Genomic DNA, 20,578 nt, shown 5'->3' with positions numbered 1-20,578 from the left:
CCAGGCACACCTTGAAACACATTTTCCGTGACCTCTCCTGGCAGTCAGATGACGCCTCAGCTTAACTCGCCTCTGGAAGCACACGCTCTGCAGCCCCGGCCGAGCAACGCAGACAAACCCAACGGCTCACCGGGCCTCGCGCGCAGCAGAAGCCGCGGATTACATCACCTTCGGGAAATTCATGCATGTACTGCATCCGCTGCACCAAAGATGGGGTGTACAACAGCAGGCAACCAACACACACCGTTTAAGTTCAATCTTACTGTCCAGAAAGAACAGAGATACCCAGTTATCAGTGGGAAAACATTTTTTTTCTGTTTGTTTTGGGTTTGGTTTTGGGGGATCTGGGGTTTTCTTTTTTTGTTTGTTTTACACACAAAAAGAACACTGCACCACTGACAGTCCAGGCTTCACCCCAAAAAGGGAAATCAACCGAGGAGCTTTCAGTGACAAAGCAGAAACGAAGACCAATGCAGCGACTGCATGCTACGAACCAGATACTGAATAGAAAGGCACGTTACATTTCTCAGCCCAGCTAAATCTTCAACCAAATCTCTCTCTCACTGCAAATGTTACAACTCTTCCAGCTGTTCAGAGGCTAATATGCTACTCTGCTTCACAAGCATCAAGTACCTTTTCTCTCAAATTATCACATTAACATCACAAAGTTCAAGCTGAGTAATTATTCTCCACTTGTACACAAGTTGAAGGTTGCTACTTCTGGTTTGGACCTGAAGCAGGGGTTTGGGTCTCCAAAGCTTTGGCAACTAGTGTTATTTTCCTCCCAGCTATCTCAGTTTGCCGAATTATAAAATGAAAAAAAGACTTGCAACAGTCAAAATCTTGTTTCACCATCTGATCTCAGTAGTACCTTTTATTAGACAAGTAATCCGTTAGTTTTCACATGCAAGCATACAATGGTTTCCCTAATGGCTTTTTAATGTTCACATGCATGTTCAGATTAACTTAATTGCAGAAGGGTTATCTAAAGGCATAGTTTTATCTCCACCTCTAGCGATGGTACAGGTGACTCAATCAGATGAACGCGCGCTGTGTCAGGTTAGGTTTGCCTCTTTCACTGGATGTTCATTCTACCCTGTACCACAGGCTGCAGAGCAACGAACACGCATCCAGCCGAAGCGTGGAGAGACAGCGCCGTGGGACCCCAGCTGCGGCAGACCCAGCTCGCACCACGGCTGCAGGTCCGAGGAACCTGCAGCAAATCCCACAAGCTGGTTTTTAACATCATTTTAACACCACCCAGCTCAAGTAGGTGACGGAGCAGTCAGACAAACTGTGCTGCTGGCAGAAACCTCTCGCAGCGGGGCAAGCCATCAGCAGCGGGGCAGCAGCCTCGTCCATGCACAGAGCCAGGCATGGAGGGAGCTGCGTGACCTGGGCCCTAGGACCAGCCAGCCAGGCTCGATGGCAGGGTGTAGTGCCATGGGCTGGCTGGCTGAATAGCGAGGGCAACTGAGATAAAATCAGCATGTTTACAACAGGAATAATAAGAGCAGAGATATGAGTAACTGTAATAAAGATGAAAGTGTTTGGCAGCTGTGCCTGTGGTCTCAACTTAGAGCTATTTTAAGATTTTTGTTTTGTTATCATCATGTTTTGAATTGTTTCACTCCACAAACGAGTTTTGTGTAAAAAGACCCTATTTTTAACAGTCTGTTTAGAGCTGATAAGATCTCCAGAAAAGCAAGACCTCATTCGCAGACTCATTCTGTAGTTAGAAAACAAACACTTCAATTAGGCAGACAGCATGCTGGAACTGAAACGGTGAGAATCCCCCTTCCTCCCAGGGAACGCGCGTCCCCATACGCAGCGCCGCACTCCCCGAGCGGTGCTGGAAGCCTGGCCAGGGCCGCGGGAAGCCGGCAATCCTGTTAATCCAGCTGCAGATCCCCGGACTCCGGTTGGATCAGCCAGGCAGAGAAGGCCTAAGCAGCACACGCCTCCCGCACGTCTCCAGCGGATCACTCGGAGCAAAGAGCCCAGCTGCAGCGCAGGAACACGGCAAAGCGCTGCTGAACGCTAACGCGCTGTGAGCTTACCAGGGTCTACTCACCCTCCCTCAAACCATAAAATGAACATGTTACGGTCCTGACTGGTGGTACAAGTAGCCTTTTCACAAAAATACATTTCATATATAGAGAGTTTCTAGTGTGTAACCTAATAACAGCAAAGAATTAGCATTATTAGCATTATTGCCACACATAAAATGGGGTTCTCAGCAGCAGCGCAGAGTCTAGTTCGAGGCCTGTAACTAGTGGGGTTCTGCAGGGGCCCATACTGGGCCCAGTCTTGTTTAACTTACTCATCTGTGACCTGGATGAAGGGACAGAGTGCACCCTCAGCAAGTTTGCTGGTGACACAGAACTGGAAGGAGTGGTGGATACACCAGCAGGCTGTGCTGCCATCCAGCAGGCTGGACAGGCTGGAGAGTTGGGGACAGAGGAACCTGATGAAGTTCCACAAGGGCAAGTGCAGGGTCCTGCGCTTGGGGAGGAACAACCCCAGGCACCAGTACAGGCTGGGGCGGACCTGCTGGAGAGCAGCTCTGTGGAGAGGGACTGGGAGTGCTGGGGGACAACAGGGTGACCATGAGCCAGCAGCGTGCCCTGGGTACCAAGAAGGCCAATGGGATCCTGGGGTGCATAAGGAGGAGTGTGGCCAGCAGGGCGAGGGAGGGTCTCCTCCCCCTCTGCTCTGCCCTGGGGAGGCCCCATCTGCAGTGCTGTGTCCAGTTCTGGGCTCCCCAGTTCAAGAAAGATGAGGAGCTACTGGAGAGAGTCCAGCGGAGGGCTACGAGGATGAGGAGGGGCTGGAGCATCTCTCCTACGAGGAGAGGCTGAGGGAGCTGGGCTTGTTCAGCCTGGAGAAGAGAAGGCTGCGAGGGGACCTTCGAAATGCCTCTAAATATCTGCAGGGTCGGGGTCAGGAGGACGGGGCCAGACTCTTTCCAGTGGTGCCCAGCGACAGGACAAGGGGCAACGGGCACAAACTGAAGCAGAGGAGGCTCCAGCTGAACCTGAGGAAGAACTTCTTCCCTCTGAGGGTGACGGAGCCCTGGCCCAGGCTGCCCAGGGAGGCTGTGGAGTCTCCTTCTCTGGAGATATTCCAGCCCCGCCTGGACGTGGTGCTGTGCAGCCTGCTCTGGGTGACCCTGCTTGGGCAGGGGGTTGGGCTGGGTGACCCACAGAGGTCCCTGCCAACCCCTGACATGCTGTGATCCTGTGGAAAGTGTATAACCTATTCTAAAACCCTCCTGCCCCAGATCATAACAGAAATATTGGAAAGGTTGGTCCCTCTCTTGCCTTGCATCTCCCCAGTGTATACGGGACAGGTACATGATGAAGCCACTGCTTTGTACAGGAGAAAAGGTGATGACCCACTGCCTGATTCAAATCCCATCAAAGTTCATGAGTCTTCTCATTGTCCTTGGGGAGCTTTGGGTCATTCCTTGATTTAACTATGGTGAAAATCACATTTTGTAGTAGTTTTGTTTCCCAAGGATAAACACCTAAAAACATAGCAAAGGAGTGTTGGATGAGGATGGGGAAGAATTCAAAGCTGGGCAACACTATATTAAATCATATCTAAAATGTGCATAGGTGCATTGACCATAGGATGGGGGAAGTTACCCAAACTTGATGCATTCAGGCCAAGCCACAAGCACCAGACCACTCTTCTAGTCATGCAATTGCAGAAACAAGACTATGGGAAAATGGGGAGTGTTTTGAAGTGAACGCACAAGCCCAGAGCACCCTGCACCAATACCTGCTCCTCTCTACTTGTTTTGAATGTAATCGGCTGTGTCTCATCTGAAAATGACTATTCTTTCCACATACAGTACGAAGTGCGCAGGAAGCCACACAAGATCTTATCTGCAAGGGCATGTGCACTTGGGTGGTGTCTACACTGACAATTCAGGCAATTTTCCCACGGTGGGGTTAGCATCACAGAAATAACCTTTTGCTAGTAGCACTGCTTGGAGTGATGATGCAGGACAGACACAAGTGGTTTCCGATGACTCCTGCATTACTTAGCTCTGCTGCAAGCAAGCTGGGACAGCACAAAGGTAAATATGCCTCTGCCTGACTTAGTGTAATATTTCTGGTGAAGGAATGGTGAAGGAATTTTGAAAATCCATAGAACAGACCAAAGAATAGAACAAGACTTTGCAGAGGAGGATTCACCGTTAACTCTAAGAAAATCACAGTGATCAAAGCCTGGATACATAATAATGGCAGAAATAATTGAGTAAAAGGCACACCACGCATTAATCATTGGGAACATCTGTTCTGTGTTTTGGAATCACTCATCTCAAACTTGTGGCTAATCAGCTTTGCTCAAATTCTCCGAGTGCATCACTGCATAGTGGGTGACATGAGGTTAGATGTTTAATTACTTCCTGCTTTAAGAGCCTACAGTATACACAGCTGTCTTCAGGAAGATCTTCAGCAACAAGAAAAATGTGAGATTTCCCAGGTCTGCTTTCAAGAGAGCACAAACATATTTCCTAAGGAGTGAGACCGTCCAAATGAAGGAGTGACAGGTTACTCATACCTAAGGAATTTGAGGTAGAGAGAGAGAAGTAAAAGTCGAGGTTGGAACATGTATGTGTCCAGGTGAAGGGAAGAGGGAACTGAAAGAAACACTTCTGTGATTTGTCTTCCTCAGGTCACTCAAAGCAATTTTAAACCTGGTTTAACTGGTCAGCGCCTCCTCACAAACGAGCAAGTCCCCAGTGCACACACGCTGCCTACCCTCCCCAGGTCCTCCAGAGCCAGCCTCTCGGTACGGCCGGACCTGCTGCACATTCGCACCCCTTCTCCAAGTGCCCGTGTGCTCAAGGAGAGCCCAGAAATGCTGGCCGAAGGAGCAGAATACCACCCTCTGAATTGTTATAGCCCAGCAACACCCAAGCTCCTTCCCAAGCACCCACCAGACGGACGCCCGCCGCAGAGGTGGCTCCAGACCTGGTGTTTGGGAGCAGGTGGCAGAGCGGGCCGTGGCCTGCAGGCTGGTGACCTCGGGGCTGGAGTGGCACAAATCTAGCAGGCAGCACGCCATTAAAGCTGTCCTTTAGCAGGAGACTGAGCTAATAGGAAAAAACGGTTGAGACTGACATCATCATCTTTATGTAAGAGACATCCCCTGTAACATCTTCCTTGCTTTTCTTACAGATTATTATTTTTAATTTAAAAGACCCAAATTCAAATGCATGCACTTTAAGATACAGTAAGAGTTACACAAGGCTTTGTGAGCAGGGTGGTGAATGGGGGAAAGAAGCAGCATCAGAGACATCTTCACTGTCCTGAGAACAGCTCAAGAAAGTCAGTGAAGAAATCCAAAACCTGAAGATCCATTAATGTGCTCCATCAGTCCTAACACTGATCTGCATTGACAGATTTGCAAAAACACACCATGTGCACTCCAGCACCACGCATGCAGCAGGGCTACAAACAGTGCCATCCCCGAATCGGTGTTCAAAACATCGCCACACTGAAAACTGAAGGTCCTGTTGGTGATTGAGCTACGCATTTCTACACCTTCGCGTATTTGTATTCCTTGAACTCTTTGGCCAGCCATCCTTTCTACTGAACTATCAAATTACTTCTGTAGCAGTACGTATTGCTGACAAGAACTTTGAATCCTGTGTCTGCAGAGCTTTTTCTTTGGGTACTCCAACTTATATTATGACACATCTTAACAACTGAATTTTAACTGATAAGCCACATTATTTTAGTTGAAAGAGCAAACATTAACTGAATTTAACATACAGAATGAACCTTCATTATTTTTAGAAATTAATGGATGAAACTTTAGTAGAAAAAATACACTCTGCTTTTGAAAACAGAGAAATCTGGATGGACAACAATCAAAAAAACTGTTAAAAATTAAATATTCCCTGTCCCACTAATAGCTTAGTCCAATACTCCTGTTTAAGAACCAAACTGATGAAGGGGAGAAAAATGCTGCAAGTCACCAATACAGAGATGTTGGAGTGGGAGCTCTCTCAGGCCCAAGAATATTTCTGGTTGTCAGAGGCTAAAAAGATTATTTATTGTTTCCTTCCTAAACCCAGCTCCGCTGCCACCTGTTCAGAATTTACTATAAAGCTGTTAAACAAGACGAGCACTTTGATGCTGACTGCGAAAACAAGTTTCACTGTATCTGACCCGAGCAGCACTCACTACTGATCCAGAAGCAAAGGAATTTGATTTTTTTTCTGTAAGTGCAGCTATCTTTTTACCTTTATAAGCTGTTTAAAAAAATGTAAATAAAATAACTCAGCGGACAATAGAGGGCATTCATCCCACAGAAAGACAGCCGCCACCCTTAGACATGAAATATCGCAGCACATTAAGTCATGAGACCCCGCTAATCAAAGCTGACAGGGCCCTGAATGTGATTTCTGCCGCGACGCAGCGATATCATGGGGCACTGAAGCATGCACAGCCTGCCAGACTGCCCCTGTTCCTCCGACAATGGCTTTTCTTCCCCAGAGGAGCCTGCGAGTGACAAGAGTCCCCTTTGTCTCGCGGCTCCCGCATTCGCAGCGCGAGAGAGGTTCATTCAGCCGGCCCCAGACACTCTTTGAAAGGCTGAAGTGTAACATAAGATGACCATGAAACACTAGCTTGCCTTCTGCCTACCCCTCATTCTTCTCCAGCACAGCCCGGCCTATTCAGGGCCTCTCGTCGACCCGCTCGCGCTGCATTACCCCCCGTCTGCTGAATCCCGGCATTGTCCCGGCCCCACCGGCGGCCATCGCCCTTCCCACAGAGCCGGCCGCCCCACCGGGCTCCGGCACGGCCCGGGGCTTCGGAGGATTCTGAGACGGTGACAAAGCTGCCATGTTTCACCTGAAAGCACCTGAGCGGGAAGGTTCGAGCCCGCTGCCTCTTCAGGCCCTGCGGGGCCGCGCAGAGCAGGCCCCAGGCCCCTGCCAGCCCCTGGCCGCCACGCACCTGCACGCTCCGCTCACACGACGACGGATAAAACCCCCAAACAGGCCAGACGCCTCAAAACCCCACTTCTACGTCCCCGATTTTCGTGTAGCTCTCACGGCATGGGCTGGGTTTTGGCACCGTGGTAGCACTAGTGCCATCCGCTGCCTCCTCACCGCAGCTCCTGCTTCACGCTGCTGAACCCCAGCAGCCAGCCCACCCGCGCCAGCCTCCACCAAGCCCACCGGCACCCGCACGCAGCCGGCCATCTTCCCACCGCCGCCCCTGCGCCCTGCCCCGGCCGCCGTCGCTCCCTGCCAAGCTCCCGGCCGCAGCGATTCGCAAGCCGCTTCGGTTTTCAACCAGCGCTCCTCAAACCAGTTTAGGCAGGGAGGGCCAGACGTGCCTCAGAAACAAGTAACCGCCATGGCCGTCCCCAGGGATCACTGGGATCTCGCTTTCTGAAGAGACCTTTCTCCACAAGCTCTGTGAGGGAAAGGAGCGTGCAGCTACGGGGCAAAGCTGGGCACCTCCATCGTTCGTACACCAGTGCAAGAAACACATGGAAACAGGGAAAGGGAATAATGTGCTCTGGAATAAAAGCCTGGTGTCTTGTAAATACAGCAAGAAAATAAATAATGACAGCAAGGACTTATGCGGATTTCTGTCCTTTCAGGTGAGAGGCAGCAGAGCCGCAAATCCTCCGTGTGGATCTGCCTCAGGGCCCCGTCTGCACGGCGGGGAAGAGCAGGACGGGCGGACACGCCACAGCCCTCCATCCAGGTTTTTTGGGGTTAGTTGCTGTGAACTTAGGTATGATCAGTCCCCAAGGGCAGTAAAAGATTTCCTGTTATTCTTGCAGATAATTCTATTCATCCTTCTGGCAACACAACAAAACTAGAAGAAAGTTACGGCTGAGGGTAAGCAACAGTTGAGGTTGTGTTCTTCACACTGGGAATGACTAGCAAATGAGCTTTTCTATGGAAGAAAGAACAGAAAAACAATTCCACACACACAAAAAAAGAGCTTTCCAAAACCAGATCTAGGAAGGACTGCATTTCTAATGACAACAACAAATTCCTTTGGAGCCATAAACTTAACAATCACACTTGAGTATTGTCAAATACTACATCTGTTAGGATTTTCAAACACTCACATTCAAAAACTTAATTGACTAAAAGAGTAAGCTTCAAGCAGCTACCTGTGAACTTCCAACCAAGTATGAAATACCCTTGTTTTAGTATTCAAACAAATCAATGAGAACGGAATTCCACGATCGCACTTGGGAATTCGGCTTTACTGAAGAACAGGATTATAAAAATGCTATTTGATTTTTTCCTTTTGCTAAACAAGATCAAGCTGTCCTACACCATCAAAGTGAACCATCCTCCTCTGAGAAAAAGAAACCTATGTTTTTTGCCTTTTTTAAAAAAAACCCCAAAACATTAACAGTATTGTACTTTGCTCACAAGAACACTCGCCAAGCTACCAAGACATCACGGTGATGCCAGAGATGCTGCAAGTACTCTAAACTACAGGGTAAAACCTACCAAATTCTGGGTTTGGTGAACTCCTGCCAGTGTCAGTCCCTCAAACTCAAATACAAGAGTAGTAACACATTTGAAACATGAGTCTCAATGGTAAAGAGGCTTCGAAACTCCTCAAATTGAGAACCCTTTGGCTAGGGTAATCACGTGGGGACAGAGCGATTTTCCAGCCCCTCCTCGCTGCAGGCAGATTGGAGATAGCACAGCAGGTCTACGACCAACTACTAAAATCCCTCCTTCCCTTGCCAAGGAAAACAAAAAAAGAATGCAATCATCCCCTTAAATTCCCCAAATTAAACCCTATTAACCTGCTACTTTCAAAGGTCAAAAAAGGGGTGGAGGAAGGATTCACTGGCGTTCTGTACTCAGCCATTAGAAAAAATGTGGGTGAACACAGCCTGCTCGTGTACACGGGAAGACCACGCTAAGCCGCGCCATTCAAAGTGTGCAGCTGCTGTGATGAAACGGAATTCACATTGAAATGCATCCAAAAAAGGACACAGACATTAACCAAGAACTACAGAGCTGGGTAGGTAAATTTATTTGAAAGACATGACCCACCTCTTTGTAATCGCCCTTGTGATAAAGATGACTGACGTGTCCAAGCAAATAGTTCCGGTCTGCTGTATGGAGCTGGTAAATGCTAATCAGAGGGTCAAGAAGATTAGCTGGGCACTGGGCTAGTATTCCGAGTACACGGGACTGCAGCTTCTTCAGCTTGATGCCAGACTAAAAAAAAGAAAAAAAAGAAAAAATCAAACCCAGATTTAGTAAAGATGGCTACAGTTCAATGGCGGTCGAAACTGCAGCTTGTTCGAACAGTGGAATAAGCCAATTCCTTGGGAAGGGATTCTCCAATTTCCCCATGGAGTCTCCAAGCAAAAATCAGAACAATATGATACACTTTTATTTCACAGCATCCAATTTAAAAACTTTAAAACGTTTTTGGGAGAATTCTAGAAAAGGCAAAAAAGAAACTGGAAAAATTCCCTCTTTTACTAACACAGCTATTTAGAAATTCTCCCCTCCAGTTCCCAGCAGAAACTCCTTGAATCCAGCGTCTCCCCTCAAGGGCCATCTCACCTATCTGGCACAAGAATTCATTTTTCACTCCCAGGCTTGCTCCTGGGTGCAAGAAGGGCAGCAAAAGCATTGGCAAAAGACACACAGATAGAAGTATTAATCCTTGTGTTCCTACACGCTCATTCTCTCTGGCACAGGTATTTCAGTGCCAGCAGCACCTCACTGCACTTCACAGGGACTGCAGCGGCAGAGCTCAACACCCAAAAAGAGCCACTTGGAAAAACAGGAAACAACACAAATATAAAAGATTCTTGCAGTTCAGAGGCAAAAGCATACAAAAAAGAGAAAATCTCCGTAGGTCAGAACATATGAAGGCACAAGGAATGGTAAACATTAGGAGGTATAATGTGACGAGCCAAGGTTACAAAGCTGATCATTCAGCTGCTGAAAAGTCACACTGTCACCACGTTCGGCATTCCCAGCGATAAAAGCTCCCCACCACATGGCAGGAGTTAAGCAATCGCACAGTAACTGGCTTCTATTTGCAGATCTGGAAGAATATGCAGAGTAGATTACTGCAATTGGTTTCATCCTGACAGCGGGGATGTGAGCTGCAGTGGGAAAGCCTCCAGCCCAGCAAAGGCTGCAAGACCAACGCTTGATCAAAGTGGTTTGATCTGGAAAGACGGAAATCCCAGCCTGGAAGGGGCAACAGAGCTTTCGCATCACAGCTTCTAATAACATTTCATTTTCAGGCCAGCACACAACAGATTGCAACATCTCAGTACGCATTTCACACCTCGTCACACTGTGTTTGTACAAGACTACAGAGAAGACGCTGGACTATGGAACAAAGTGAAACTGGGGACACTCGAGGGACATCAACATCAGCCGCTCTCTGCTTTCTCCCGGCTCTCCGGCTCTCTCTCTTCTAACCTGTTGAAGAGCAGGATGCTCTCGTATCCAAAGCTGCAGCTCGGTGGTGATGTAATACCCGAGGGAATGCCCTTTCCCCCTCCAGTCGCTGCTGCTCTCCAGCATGTCCAGCAGTCCTGCCAACGGGTCCTCCAGTCCCGCAACGCCCCGCCTGATTTCTTCCTTGAGCTGATGAGATACAAAACCACATTGTCATGTACAAAAAGATTAGTGAATCCTCCCTTCCCCCAGCTGAACACAAAGCTTTATTTTTTTTAATTTAATCTATTCAGAGAGGTAACTGTTGCTATTCAGCCACCATCCGCGCCTCCAGTGACTTTTCATGTCATTACAGATTCCTTCATGGCTCACTGCACCTCAAACCCAATGGGAAAAGCAGCAATTGTCCACACTAATTATCCCATAAAGACAGAGGAGTTGTTCTGTGGGGCAGACAAAGGGGCTTCGGATCTGGGGGAGGGCGAGAAAAGAAGTGAGCTGGAGAAAGGGGTGTTCTTAGGAAAATGCCAATACTGAAGGTAGGTAACTGGGCTGAAAAACCTACTCATCCTCTAACAGACCTGCAAGTAACAAAGCATACAAACCTCTCCTCCTCATTCTTGTACCACAAACTTTCATATTTGACCTTATACCCACTTCAGCCATGATGCCATAGTGCTCCTTACATTAACAGGAATATTTGGCAGTATCAAAACAGTTTCGATTTTACACACAAGATTAAAAAGAAAGAAAGAGTAGAGTTCAAACTCTGTCAGATTGCCATCCTGCAAATCCACGGTCCCTTCCTCTGAACGTACCTGAGCAAGGTGTTTTCTGTCGCCTACCTACTGCCACTGCCCGCCAGGCACTGCACCCTCTGCACGTCTAATGGCTGCACGAAGGGGCTCGAACATGGGAAAACGCCATGCCATAAATCTTAGGAATCCCAGGGTGCTGTGTTTAGAAATGTGCAGGAATTGGACACTCACTTTGTGAATGTTAATAGGCTACTTACTACCCATCTGGTAGAAGTGATAAATTAGCAGCACTGAGCAATATCTTTATAATGTTTACATTAGAAGGAGTTTCCAAGGAGCTCGGAGGGTTGGCAGGGTGAAGAAGTGGCATCCGTCCGTACCCACACAGGACCTTTCACTGCATGGTACACGTACTGGCGTGGAGCAAGGCAAAAGCAGAGACAGAAAACAAGAAATCACTAAGAGCAGCTGCTCTCTTTCTTTTCTGGCTAAAAAAGCAAAATCCAAGAGATGCTCATTCCCGCCTGCAGCCAGCACATGTAATTTACTGTATATGACGGCCCCAGCCGTAGCTTCCAATGGAAACAACATAAAGTTTGAAGAATGATATGTAAACAAAAGAAAATCTACAGAAAATCTGCCAATGAACTTGTTCTTTTTTGTTCATCGACAATATTTACTGGAAGACAGTTATTTTCCATCGTGTCCTTCAAGTCTGGAAAAACCACAAAAACTATCGTTTACGACAGAAACTGTTTCTTTCTCGCTAGATTATCAAACACAGTATGAAAAACCTGATGACTAATAAAGATGTGACTCTAGATAACAAATTTCTCCCTGTGGCAAGACTTCGCGATGTTAAACACAGGGCTCCAACTTCCCTGCGAGATTCAGCAGAAGGAGGAGGCAAGCTTTTATCCAACCACAAATATCCAACACAACAGCCAAAGGAAAACAAAGCAACTCGCCAACTAAATTGCACTGTTTATAAATGGTCTCTCTTCTTTTTTCTTCCCCCACCCCCCAAAGCCCCACTTCAGCACATTTGGACTGATCAAGAGCTTTCACCGCACCGCTCAGCTCCTCCTCGGGCTGGAGCCGGAGCACGGGCTTTGGCAGGACGGGCTCCAGCAGACACAGAATCACAGAATCACAGAATAGTAGGGGTCCTGCGAGAGCACAACCCCGCTCTCAGATGCGGGGCATCTCCGAAGAGTGGCACAGCTGCCAGGAGCACTAACTGCTGTTATCTAGACCGAGTCCTGACTTCATATCAGCTAGACTTTGACGAGCAGGGGAAAAGCCTCCTGCAAAACTTCCTAGCAATCTGAAGACTTCAGCTATGTTACGTACAGTCTGAGGGGGGAAAAAAACAAAGAAAAAAAAGGCATGAGACACCTAAATCAGAGAGGAAAGAGTGCTGTGCTGCCTGGCTGGTCTCTGCCAGAGAAGGATTCCTCTCAAACGTGTAATTGCCATTTCCATTTCAATTGATTCCCATGGCAGGGAATGCTCCTTGGGGGATTTCTACAGCCTGACAGACCATGGGAATAGGAAAATTCTGCTGATGCTCAAGCTACATACTCCTTCATTCAGTTCTGGTCCCTTCTTTCTCATTACACAGCTCAGGGCAGTCTGCTGATGCTTCCTGGTTGTTCCAAAACTGCCTTTTCCAGGTACGAAATGACCACTTCTTCTAACCGTGTTCCAGAATCGAGGTCACGCCATGGACAGTCAGTCTCCTACTCACGGTCACTGACTTGAGACCGATGGGCATCATATAATGGAGATCACCGATTCACGCTAGTTAATAGATGGTACTGACTTACAATCACACATAGTGAAAGACAAAGCAGCTCCCTGTCATTTAAATGTCACCGGAGTTGACTGAGTTGTGTTTCAGCCACCTTCCCTCGTTCCTTTGAACGGGCCCGTTGGATACAAGCAGCAGCACCGCACACCTCGAGCTGCACACAGAGCGCAGGGCAGCAGCTGTCCCCAAGCAAGCGTCTGCGTGGCTGTGGGTGCCCTGCGTGTCTGAGGGGTGGAGATGCCCCCAGCGTGGCTCAGCCATCTCAGGGACAGCGTGGCGAGCACGCGTCAGAAACCATTGGGGACATTGGCGCTGTGCTCCCCACCTCAGAGGCAGCTGCTGCCGTGCCACCGCCTGCTCCCACCGCAGCCCTCCTCATCTCTCTGCAGAGGCTTCGCTCCTGCTCAGAAATGCATCCTCCAGGTTCACAAACACGCTGCTGCCATGCCCGCAGCCCCCCGGCGCTGCCGTGGGGTGGGCCCGGGGGCACAGACCTGCCCTGCCACGGAGCTGCAGCCTGCACACTCTGCAAAGCCCGCGTCTCCCAGGGACACCCGTGCCAGGAACCAGCAGACTGGGCGAGCGGAGCTGCAGGCGTGACTCACGGGGATCCGCAAGCATTTCCACCCTCAGCAGCAAAGCTGCGGTGCTCTCTGCCCAAGGTCACGTCAATGAGAGGCTTTCTCTTTTCCAGAGTATTTTTCTTCACAGTCCAGATGCATCCCAGGGTACACAGCACAAAGATTTTGATGATTACTCTTCCCTACTGTTGTTTTGTGGGATTAACTGCCCTCAAGACCTAACAAATTATATTTTTTTTCCTCCAACTCTAAAAAACTTGATGGAAAGCTCAAGGCTTCGGAGTTGCTGAGCTCAGGTCTATGTTGGTGACTGACCATTGGAAACACGCCTCTCACGCCGTGTTCCCAGTTGTTTAATTATTCCGGCTGGGAACCACAGACTATCAGCAACGGAAAGTCTAAGTGTGGCAGACAAGAACAATAACTGAACACTCCAGACACCTAGGATGGAGCACGTACGCCACGGTACTCAGCCACGCCGGCCATTTCCCACAGGGGACGTTCCACGCGGCGATGTGGTGAGCTGCAGGTTTTTGGGTACTTTAGAAAAAAACATCTTGGCTCTGAACCTGCCTGAACAACGCAGATCTAAACATGGGAAACTCACCACTCAGCTGATGCATCCAGTGTTTTCGTTAGTTTTCAAGCTCCCAAATTTAGATGAAGTATATTTTATTCCCTATGAGAAATCTCCATGTAGAGCCCATAGAGTGCTGTATAAAAATACAGCACTAATTTTAGACAGGCAGTGTAAATTGCATTCAGCACTCTAAAAGGCAAAACCAAACCAAATCAGAAAAAATAGTAAAAATATTTTGAATATGAAGGCTTTGATACCATTCCACTTGGCAAAGAGCGCTTTTCTACTGACTTCAACCCTCATTTTTTCAGCTACTAGAAATATTCTTCCCCCTCCCCCACAGATACTCCATTTAATGGACAAAAAAAGTGTTTAAAAGAAAACAAAAGCAACTTTGATTTTTTTCTGTCTGTAACTCAGCCCTGTAAACTTCAGCTCTTTTATATGAGCCCCTGAGCTGCTTCACATCACACAGAGCTACCTTTTCTTTTCACTTCTCCCTGCAAATGCAGAGGGTCTTCCCTTGTGTGCTGGAACTGAAAGCAATCGTGAAGAATTGCAGGTCTGACCCAAGCGCTCTGCGTCGGGACATGCTCTGCATGCAGTTATGAACTGCAGCGTGGAGGGGAGGCTCAGCCTTACCTTCTTCATCTCTTTCTTTGTCCAGAGAAGCTGAAGGGTTTTCAGCAATTGGAGTGGGTCCTGGCCTGGAGGAGGGGAAAGAGGGAGAGAGGGAGAGAGAGAAAAGGGGAGAGAAAAACAAAACAAAACAGATTTATTGGCTCTGCACAGGCAGCCCAGACACACTGGTGCATTGTTTCCCCGTGGAGAAATCAGCTACTCCAGGCCACTGTGTTTGAAACCACCGACCTGCCAACTGCCAGTCAGGATTAGAGTGCTAAAATCCCTCACTCTGAAATCCTAACAAAATCGCAGGCATCATCCATGCGTGGCTTTAACTAAACACCCACACGGGCTCAAACACTGCAAAGCGGTATCGGTGCATTCACAACTACACCACGCTGCTGCTACGCACCAAACACCTCCCCACCATCAAACACCTCCCCACCGGTGCCCCCGCCACTCCCCCTTTTGAATATGAAATATAATGGTCCTAGAAAAGTGAGCACTTGCACAGGCTGGAAAGGATTATCAACACCCTACTTTTTAATGAACAGGCTCTCGAGTGTTAACCTCACGGCAACCTGCGGAGCGGCTGCAGGGACGGAAGAGCAGCCCCTCTTTGCTTGGCCAGCGCAGGGCGGCCTTTGGGCGCTGGAGAGCCGAGCCGGCCGCGCCGGGCCAGCGACGCCGGGCAAGGTGGTGGCTGAGGAAGAGGAAGGACAAAATGCTGCCATGATTAGTGGCAAGGCTGAAAAAAAGAGTGATTGATTATTTCAGAAGAAGGTTATTTGAAATTTTTCTCCTTTACCTTTCACCCAGTTGTTTGAGAACTTGCATCCAGTTGTTCTTTTTCATCTATTATCATTCATTATACCAGCACTATGCATCATACCGTTATTCATCGCAACAGTATTTCTGAACCAAATGTTTACGAATACTTCATTTTAAAAGCACTAACACTTTCGATATCTGGTTCTATTCAATTCGCAATCATTTACTTACGAAACCATGACTCAGAATATTCTGAATGAAAACCTTCTACTGCATCAACAGTATAAACGTGAAGAATGACTTTAAAAATCTGAATGAGTTCTCAGAAACACTCATACATTTAGTGCACCTCCTCTTATGTTTTCATAAAGCCAAAAGAAAAATGTTAAACTGAAAAGGAAACATCCCTTCAATCACTTTCTGTGTTCTACGGTTCCTAATACCTCATTTCCAATGCCAGATTTCTTGCTTAGTATCCCATCTCACTTCATATTTCAGGTCACAAAAAGCTACTTCAGCTGTGAAAAGCTCTACCTCATCCAGCTAAACTCTGCAGCACTGCATTTATAAAACATTTTAAGTACCAAGCTGATTACTGGTCAAGCCAAGAGAGTGACAGTACTCCCATTCCCCACTAACCTCTGGGAAACACCAGCCAAATGAAAAATGCCACATTTACAATTCATAAGATAATATTTTCTCTAATCTCTGGTTGCTCTGAAATCTTGAACTCTCCAAACACTGGCTGTTCTCAGCTACCGCCTCTCCTTTGGAAAAAGAAAAGTGGCTTTTTACAACAAAACAGAAGAAAATCCAGACCCCTACTCCCCACAAAATTAGCAACTAACAGTCAAATTCAGCCCAGCTCCTCTTGGCCTGAGTCCCAAAGAAATTTATGCACACATGGGAAAAAAAATTAGAATGCAACCCAGTGCGTAACCAAATACACTGTAAATCTGAACTGTAATTAATGCAGTGAACAAGCCGGAATGATACAGGAAATGAGAGCAGTTAGGAGAGCAGTGCTTCACTTCATATACAGCCAATAATTCAACTTGTTAAAACGCTTTCTAAACCTCCATCAACAAAAAAGCCCCCTTCTTCCATGACTTTTTCCTACCTTACCTCCCTGTAACTGCAACCCAATCTCACTGTTTTTTCAGTACATCCACGCATGAGAACCGTCCCTCCAGCCCATTTTCAGCAGCCCCGCACGTTGCCAGCTTGCCACCGTGCCCGGATGGGTAAGTACGAAACAGCCTTCCCCCTGCCCCAGCCCAGGAACCGAACCCACCATGGGTGTTTTGGGGGAAGCTCTTGGGCGCTGCCGAGCCCTGGTGCCGGGCAGCCAGGCCAGCGCCGGACCGCCGGGGCAGGAGAAGGGCGACCACCCATCTCTGGCACGAGCTGACCAGAAGGTTTTGCTCTCCGCTCAGTCTGCGCGTAAGCAAGAGGCAATTCGCACTCAGTTCTCCAGAACGGGGACTGAACTTGGGGAGCAAACACCAAAATCCTAACGGCGGTGTGCCGGTGTCAGAACAGCGCTGCTTCCTTCCTTGCCTGGTGAAGCCTCGGAAGCACCTAAGGATGAAATGTAGTCAGAGGGTAACCATAAAACAACCAACAAGCAGTCACTCCTCAGGCCAAAGACTAACGAGACGAAGCAACATTAGGCTCTTGCCTAGTCCCACCAGAGTGGGACCGCAGTTCATGTTGCATCTCGAGCTATTCCTAGTCCCCCTCCAGCGAGGACAGAAGACATCAACGGGAAGGTCCACAACATTTTGGCTCCTGAAAGAAATGTTCAATTCATCTTCTCTTTCTCCTGCAGGACCTCTTTGGGGGACAGCTCTCCTCATGGTTCTGGCACCCCTAAAGAGTGAAAAATGAGCATCTTTGGCACAGATAACGCAGCAGTAACAGTACTGTTACGTTCCCATTGGAACATTGGATAGGTTCCTGCTCATCCACATCCGAGAAGGAACCAGAGAAGCAGCAGGAAACTAATGCCAGGATATCCGAGGAAAAAAGACAAGGAGTTTCATAAGCCTTCCAGAACAAATCTGGAGAGTAGATGATTGCTCAACACAAAAGGGAGAGAGGAAAAACACAAAGGAAGGAAGAACAAAGGAAAGCAACTGAAAACCAAATGGTCATAATTGAACCACAAGCGCATCTGGGCTCAGCTCAGAAGACAAGAATAGGAAAATTCTGGGGTGACTCCAGACACTGCAGTAGGAGCAAGAAGCAGCCAGAATTAAGATACACGTGTTAGAACAGTGACAGAACAGAGCCTGCAAAAGCAAGGATAGGTCACGGAGGCCAGAAAAATGCCTTCACACGTCACACCCAGAACACCCAGAATCTCCACTTCTAAAGACAATTTAAATTCTGCAGAGACTCCTACACACTGCAGAGACACCCAGCTATTAGCAAGGGTCATTCAGTGAGCAAAACAAACAGAACAAGGATGAGGCTGTGTAAAACAGCGTAAAAAACCAGTGTGGCAGCCAGGAGAGCATCAGCTCGTGCTGCTCCCCGCCGTGAGCAGCCAAGGATGGCCAGGTCTCCTGCACTGGAGAGGCTGAGACATGCCCCAGGCAGCTGGTCCCATTCGGTCCCCAGATCAAGCTCAAAGAGAAAGTGCTCAGTCTGACACCGATCCTTCACAGCTCCAAAAAAGGGGCTTGCAGACCAGGAATATCTGGCGAAGCTTCACCAAGACAAGGTCACAGCACTTTGGTGGAGATCTCAGCAAGACACATCCGCACCCACTCCGTCAAGACACAAACCACCTTGATTTCTTCATCTGACAGTTTCTCCAAATAGTATGTTCCTGTTTTTAAAAATTTGACATTAATACAGTTCCTTTCTACATTTTTCATTCTGAAAATAAATTTCCTCTGTCCTGAATCTGGTACCAAAATTGGAGGAGATGGTAAATCAAATGTTTTCCAGTTCTCAATATCTGTGGTTACGTTTCAAAACCATCTAAACCACAAGGCTTGTAGTTTTGAGTTAGAAAAGTGCCTTTGAGGAAAACCATAAACTACTTTCTGTTCATTCTCTGCTTTTCCTTTGTGCATACATCACTCAAAACCCGCTGTGATCACAACAAAAGCAGTGCCCGCAGGCTGGTGAGGTAAAGCCGCAGTTTTGCTATTGCATCCTTGCAAAATTCTGCTGCGTTACTCTGCGGCTCTGCCGAAACACCCTGGCCAGAGAAACCCGCGCGCCGACCGAGGCTCCTTGGGTGTCTCCCACAGGGAAAGTCAGACTTCAGCTCCAGAGCAGGAATTTACCAACGAAAAAATCTCTCAACACGTTTTCTTTGTGTCAAAAGCTATTGAACGCCCCACGGCCCGAGACCTGGAATAATTAGTCACAGAAAGTCAATTAAAAAAAAAAGCACCCCCAAAAAAGGAGGCTGATGTGGCGGAAGCACAGGATCACGTCCACCAAACAGCCAACTACAGCTGAAATTCACAGACAGAAAAGGTCAAGAGCAAAATGCTTATGGTTCAGTCTTCTTCAGGCAGACAGCTTACACCTCTGCCTTGCAAATTAACAGGATTTTAATAAATGGAACAGATAATAAAACCAACCCACCCAGTAAACAATCACTGATTTTTCACTCTTATCTATTGATTTGTGTCCTTCCCCCAACAAATCCCTGAGATCTGTCCTCTGTGAAAACTCCTGTTACTCTGAAGAAGCCCTCGAGATACTTTTCTGCAAGGAAAATAAAGGTTCTGGATAGCTCAGTGCCACCCTAAGCGCAGCTGGCCTGCTCCCACTTCAAAACTAAGATATACAGATGTACAGGCAACGCGTACACCGGGGGCGTGGCGGGGAGCAGAGCTGTTCAGCCAGCTCCTCTGCACCCAGCGCTGAGTAATTCCAATCACATCTGAAACCCAGCGCACAGTATGCTGTGTGGACTGAGAATCGACCAAAGTCTCGTATCAAAACCTACTTTGTCTCCATTTTTTTCAGAGGAGTGTCAGCAGCTCACATCAAGCGCGTGCTGATCTTGCAGCAGAGAAGGTTCGTAGGGAACAGACACAACGCCACTTTGATGATGCAAAAAATGCACACCCACATTTTCTGGTGATAAATTTTGAATCTCCAAGAACAAGTTGATTTAATTAAAAAGATAAAAAATTCCACCATAGAAACTCACAGATTTTTACACCTTTCTGTTTTTTGCTGTGCTTACTATTAATGAGCACATGTAACATAAATAAATCGTCCAATCTTGTTTAAGTATTTTTGAGCTTGAGAAAATGATTCCATATGGAACTTCTCCTGACAATGTGAAATGACATTTTAACGATACAGAAACAATTTTAGAATATACAGGTACCAGGCACTATGTATTGTAAAATTCTGGGTTGTGATAAAAAAAAAGAGAAAGTAGATACAATAAAGAAACAAAAGGTAAAGCGCTATATTATTTTAAAGTAAGTAGGAAGACTTCAGAAAAAGCACGTGAGCGTGAACATGTGGGTATTAGCTGGCGGGGCATGCAAATGCCATTCTGCCTTTGCTTTGTAGGAGGCTTTTTCAGTAATTTGCTCTTCCTTGGATCTGTCCCAGGGTCTGGGGACAGACAGCTAACACGCTGCCCAACCACGGCGTGGGTAAAGATGTCATACTAGAATTGACGGTCCCCGATCAAAGCAGATACGGTACAGACCTCTGGGAACTGCGGGCAACTTCTTGCCCCTTTTTACTGTATCCTTTGGAGTAACTGTCCTGTTTCCGTCGCAGGTGTACCCAGCTAAAGCATCACCTCGCAGCAAGGTGAATGTAACTCTCTTCCTTGGTTTCGGAGGGCGGGAGGAGCAAAGGGTGCACCAGAAGCTGCAGAAGGCAGAGGTGGGACCCTTTTTTACAGCGGGTCAGAACTTGATAAATACAGTATCACGAGGAGTGGGTTTGTTGGCACTGCTGCTCCATCCCCTCGCACCAGCCCGTTCTCCATTTGTTGTTGAGAACGTC

At 47.7% G+C, this 20,578-nt stretch overlaps 1 protein-coding gene across 2 annotated transcripts in view; it reads right to left on the bottom strand.

The window, feature by feature from the left end:
- Positions 1-20,578, bottom strand: part of EXD3 (exonuclease 3'-5' domain containing 3) — a 235,023-nt gene that overhangs the window by 191,615 nt on the left and 22,830 nt on the right. For both annotated transcript variants that reach the window (XM_075439348.1, XM_075439349.1), the window contains exons 4-6: positions 14,822-14,886; positions 10,469-10,636; positions 9,071-9,238 (exon numbers count right to left, since the gene is read on the bottom strand). In XM_075439348.1, the coding sequence (XP_075295463.1) occupies positions 9,071-9,238; positions 10,469-10,636; positions 14,822-14,886 (401 nt within the window). The remainder of the gene's footprint in view (positions 1-9,070; positions 9,239-10,468; positions 10,637-14,821; positions 14,887-20,578) is intronic.

The sequence above is a fragment of the Opisthocomus hoazin genome, chromosome 19, assembly GCF_030867145.1.
Source record: "Opisthocomus hoazin isolate bOpiHoa1 chromosome 19, bOpiHoa1.hap1, whole genome shotgun sequence".
Classification (NCBI taxonomy): domain Eukaryota; kingdom Metazoa; phylum Chordata; class Aves; order Opisthocomiformes; family Opisthocomidae; genus Opisthocomus; species Opisthocomus hoazin.
Note: the sequence above shows the minus strand (reverse complement) of the source record. Positions and strands in the feature narration are given on the sequence as shown.